The 5583-nt window shown below is 41.3% G+C and overlaps 1 protein-coding gene across 1 annotated transcript; it reads left to right on the top strand.

The window, feature by feature from the left end:
* The first annotated feature begins 2333 nt into the window (after positions 1-2333).
* On the top strand, positions 2334-5207 carry zgc:112001 (uncharacterized protein LOC550384 homolog). Its single transcript, XM_051925014.1, has 2 exons — positions 2334-4609; positions 4647-5207. Exon 1 carries the CDS (start codon positions 2787-2789, stop codon positions 3672-3674), a length of 888 nt encoding a protein of 295 aa, XP_051780974.1. The 5' UTR covers positions 2334-2786; the 3' UTR covers positions 3675-4609; positions 4647-5207.
* The last annotated feature ends 376 nt before the right edge of the window (positions 5208-5583 follow it).

Here is a 5583-nt window from a genome sequence, read left to right on the forward strand (position 1 = left end):
GTCTTTAAAAACGTTAGTCTTTTAACTTGTCTGTCCACAAAACATTATTCCAAAACTTTGTGGAGTAATAATTAAAGGTGGTTGCTAGAGTCCAGTAGTTGTATAACACTTCTCCTTCTGATGCATTCCAGAAACTTTCTTTCCCGTGTAGTCTGGAATTTATTTGATCGATGTATGGTGTGCTTCGTGTTGAGACGTTTTAGCCAAATACATATTCCTGGACAGGTTCTACTGAAGTGATATGTAGATTCAGTGGGACCGACAGCGAAGTTGGATGTGTCTAGTCCAATTTAAACCGATATCATTTAAATTTGGTTTATTGGTTGATTCAGTGACTAAGGGGACAATTACCTTTTCACACGAGTGATATAGGTGTTGGTGAGCTTTATTCCTTCAATAAATCAAATGGTAATTTAAAAATGTGCGTTGTGTTTGTTCAGGTTGTATTGCAATTAATTTGTTTGGAGAGCAGAAACAAGTGTTATGAATAAGCTGTGAAAGAAGTCAAGTTCCGAGGAATACCTTCCTTGGCATGTCAGTGTAACGCTGGGAAGGACACACCGCAATACAGTAATGCGCGATAACATGGTAAGCACCATATCATACTCCAAACAGCTTAATCCAATTCAGAATTATATAGCGAGGATTGTGCGTAAGGTGGGATCCAGCTCTGGCCGGGCCCCCCTCAGGCCCACACCTGGGTCAATATGGACTCGCCAGTTAACACACAATACAAGTCTTCGGGGATATGTAAAAAAATCTACGTCAACTCGTGTAGAACGTACAAACCAGAGACTGGCAGGGTTGGTCTGCCCCCGACTTTAGCCGAGTAAGATTGGAACCAAATCCTGACGGGGCACCTGCCCATCGCACAACCCTCGTAAGTATACGTCATCTATTAACGTTTGATGGATGTCTACTGACAACAACGTGATTCACCGAAGTCCAGCACTAGCAACAACATGATTCGTTGAAGTCGTATGTGATTATCATAAAATCCATATTTTTTTTTTTTTAACACACGCATATTATAGTCTAATTTATATGCTGTTTTGTTTTTAATTGCACTTACTTTATACCATCTGGCATCGAAGACAAATTCACTAGATAAATTATGGGGTTCAGTTGTGTGATAATGGATGTCAGATGCATTTTTGTGGGTTAAAATGGGGAAGATCCGGAGGATCTGAGTCGCGGGTGCCCGTTTCAGGCGAGAAGCCACCCAAGACGGAAAGACCGTTTTGACGGGGCGCAATCACCAACACTCCATTCTCGCTTGTACTGGTAGAATCTGATTTGTCAAAGGAGTGACAATTCCAGCTTGTATACTGAAACATGCAGTTTAAAGAACGGCGACCTATAAGTTCAATCACGAATTTACACGAAGAAAAGACGCCTCTACTACGTAGCTCCATAATATATTTCTGAGTTTAAAGTTAATTTTGGCCGTACTCCTCCAGGCACTCTGAACAGCTATGCAGAACATGTTGAGTTCACTGGTTGGGAGTTTAAAATCCACATTATGGCTGAAATATGCTTTATATAAAATAGATAAGTTTCATTGGGGCATACTGAAAGCTCAGCTGGAAAAATGCGTGTACTTTATTGTCCTGTTTACTAAACTTGGTAGGAGAAAGTGGAGGATCAGGCACAAGTAGGAGTAATAGCACATTTAAAGCTGCAGTCCGACGCAGGTATCTTTTGTATTTAACGCACATATACTGAACGAAGCAAAATTCCAGTCAATTGCATATTTGCATGCTTCCATTGAAAAAAAACGCCCTTACCATCACCTTCACATAACAATCGCTAAACGGTCCGGGAGTGGAAATTGTCTTGTGTGTAGTATTTATATATCATTATTGTGTCACGTTTGAAAATTAAAATAACAAAACAATACGAAATGCCCATTTTAAGGGACAGGTTTACGTTACTGGGCAGATTGTACATAAACGGTCCGGGAGTGGAAATTGTCTTGTGTGTAGTATTTATATATCATTATTGTGTCACGTTTGAAAATTAAAATAACAAAACAGTACGAAATGTCCATTTTAAGGGACAGGTTTACGTTACTGGGCAGATTGTACACCTGCTGGCGGAATTCTTGGGTTAGAAAGAACAGCAGCTACTGCAGAGAGTAGTTTGAACCCCTTTTCAGGCTTGCATCAAGTACTTTAATAGATTCCACACAGTTAAAAAGGTATTAGCAAACTTTAACTCGAAATCAGAAACAAGCATGCAGAATTAAAATAGATGAACAAAAACCGCATGCGCAATAGTCATATGGGGCGTGTCTTGCCCAGCTTGACCAAGTATCAGGGAATTTTGCATATCCATCACTAATATGTTACAATTTTACCCTACCGGATTAAATCGCAGGCATTACATACTCTCCCTCGGGGTGCCCGCAGGAATATTTCCAAATCGGACATTTTGTACAAAAACGTGTTCATCCGGTGCACATCTTCTGTTACCTGTTACTATTTTTGCCCGGTCTGTGACAGGCTAAGCTCTGACAGTTGCGCATGCTCAGAGAGACGCCACCGCAGAGAATACAATATAAGGACAGTTACCGAAAGTAAGCATCAGTGATGACAATGCATCTGCTCGAATGAGGGTCTGATGTGCACTTGTGTGTTCTTTTCGAAGGAAGCAGTGCTGCGACTAGAGATGGCAGTGCAGATGATCTGAAACCTCGAGGGTTCGGATCTGCTGTTGCGTCTTTGGCATCGGACTGAGACCCGCCTGTCCTCTCGCCAGCCCACATTGCATCGGTGACTCTTGCAATGTCTTGTGGCAGTCGAGACAGCCGCTTGCAGAGAGATGATGACAGCAGGCAACGGAAATTTCTTTCCTACGTCTTTTACCAAGCCGTCAGGGACCACAAACCGGTATGGATGCTGGAGGATATGCGCACAATGGAGACATTTTATTGGGAAGAGAACATTAGTCAGAGAACATACTCGCCATCGGAGGCTCTGCTGTACGCCGTGGTCCATGACCATCAAGCCTACGCACAGTACTTGCTAAGCCACTATTCGGAAAAGGCACTCGAGATGCCAGGCGAGCGCATCTGCTGCTGCCCTTCGTCTGCCCCACACCTGGCGATGGCCGTGCGCTACGACCGCCGAGACATTATCAGCCTTATCCTGCAGGTGGCGCATCGATTACCCAGCCTTCGCTCCTACATGAACCGCAGAGGCTGTTTCCATCTGGAGGACGGCAAGACGCCCCTGCACGTCGCCTGCGAGCTTTTGCGTTCGGAAGCTGTACTACTTCTGCTGGGCAGCGGCGCCTCTCCGCAAGCCGAGGACCACAAGGGCATGACGCCGCTGGACGTCATCTTGGAGCAGCTCGGGGAGTCCAAGGTCAACGTGTTGCCCAAAAAGCTCTGCCTGGACCACCTACTTATGTTTATGCCCAAAGTGCACTTTAAAATGAAATCCACGTTACTGGCGGACTCCAACAGCTGGAAAAAGGTACTCGGGGAGGACACCTTTAACTACCTCGTCGGGAGGAGCCCGGCTCCTTTGTTTCTGATAGCCATGCATACAATTCTTCAGCAGCTTCCTCCTTCTCAGTTTCCACAAAGTCTACAGGAGCTGCCAATTCCAACTCAGTTTAAATCATTGCTGACACCCTTTAAAAGGTGCACCAATCTGGACGTGGTCTAGGCTCGCGATGTCCTTCCGGATTTCTTTGGAACAGGTGCAGCCGAATGAATCGTCATTGTTTATTTTTTAAATAATGCTAGCTGAAGCATGGTGTTCGATTGACCTATTTATTCATTTTTTTGACGCGCACACACACGGTCCCCAGTAAAGCGGGTTATAATCCAATGACTGCCCGCCTGCTTTCATTATCGGATGTGCGATGCATTTTGTCTGCGTATAACGGAACACTCACACGCTAATGCATAATAGATGAGCATTGAACTGCTGAAGGCTTTTAACAGGAGATGTCATAAATCATGCCACGAATTGTGAGACTCTTGTTAAAGAAATGTTTTTCTCATAAACAGAAAATCAGATATGCTCGATGGTGATTGTATACAATCTGACCTTTGCACGATCGCCTAATATTCTTTGGAGACAGATAGATGAATCTGTATTATCTGCTCTAAACAATAATTTAGAGCTGCATGCCAAGTAAAAGAATTTGAATTTAGCTGTACGATGTATAAATAAAACATTGCAATTCACATAACAAATATCGAATCATTAAATATGCTCTTAAGCATAAATATGTACATTCTAATTTGGTATTCTGTTATTTAGAAACCGGAGTTGGATTAAGGACGACATAAATTGTGCATTTTTTAAAATAATTGCCTTTAAACGTATCAAATTAGCACTGACCATTTAAGTATTTTATGTTGATGCTGCAGGCAAGTAAACTGGATATTCTATCTATTGTTAAAGCTATGTTCACAAGGCATACATGAAACCCTGAAATGGACATCTTCTATTTTTATGTTAGCTTTAAATGACCATATAAAAATATTAGGACATACACTATAGAGAACATGTGTGCTTCACTTTTTAAGGATATACTGTGGCATCATCTCCATTGCTACAGGATACTTAACTCCCAATGGTCTAAGGTCAAAGTGACTTTTTTCTGTTTGCTGAGTATTTAAAACCCAGATCCTTTTTATCACCCTACTACAATCAGCTTACATTCTGTTTTAATGACATTATACCTTTCATAGTAGAGGCTCTCTCATTATGTCTACATATTTCATTAGAATTAATTATAAAGTTATCCTGATTTGTACTGACATAGCTGATTATGCACAATGTCAAATGCGGCTATACAGCCAACACCATCCTGTGGTGCACTGGCGGAGACTGAGGATGAAGTCTATCTGACTTATGTTAGTGAAAGATGAAGGGACCCAGCAGAAAAGGATACAAGTCAACATTAGAACAGAAGAGAATTTTACTGTAAGGTTATACAAGTTTAAGATCATTAGGGATTTTAATTTCCTTCATGTGTACATAAAATCTGAACTTCATTTCTTGCCAGACCTCATGACTGCTGTAATTATGTCCCCTGGTTGAAAGTGAGTGGGAAACAACATTTTGGACTTGGGAATTCTGTGGGATGGTTTTCAAATCTCTGGTGCAAATTATACATCTAGTGACATTTGAAAGATATGCTGCCATACCAGGACCTAATAAAGCATCTTAATTGTCTTCAACAAAGCTTCTGAATTGTCATCAATTTTCATCTGGTTAGTTAAGAAATGGAACATTAAAAGGATGTGTTTTAAGAAAAAAAATGGAAAAATCTGAATATTGATAGGATAGTGCAACCCTGCTGCCTCACAGCTCTAGGAGCCATTTCTTTTCATATGCTCCTCATATGTGAGGTTCTCTCCAGGCATTCCAAATTTTCATACACATTAAAACATTCAAGCCTTCCTCCTACATCCAACTAACAAACAATTAAGTTATCTGAAGGGATATTATTGCTAGTACTAGTGTTGTTCAGACATTCCAAAGATTGTTCTGCTAGCTAAGGTTTGTCATTTACTTAACTGCTGTAAATAATGTAAATAATATGTTTTAACCTTTGCTT

This window comes from Erpetoichthys calabaricus, chromosome 3 (genome assembly GCF_900747795.2).
Source record: "Erpetoichthys calabaricus chromosome 3, fErpCal1.3, whole genome shotgun sequence".
Classification (NCBI taxonomy): domain Eukaryota; kingdom Metazoa; phylum Chordata; class Cladistia; order Polypteriformes; family Polypteridae; genus Erpetoichthys; species Erpetoichthys calabaricus.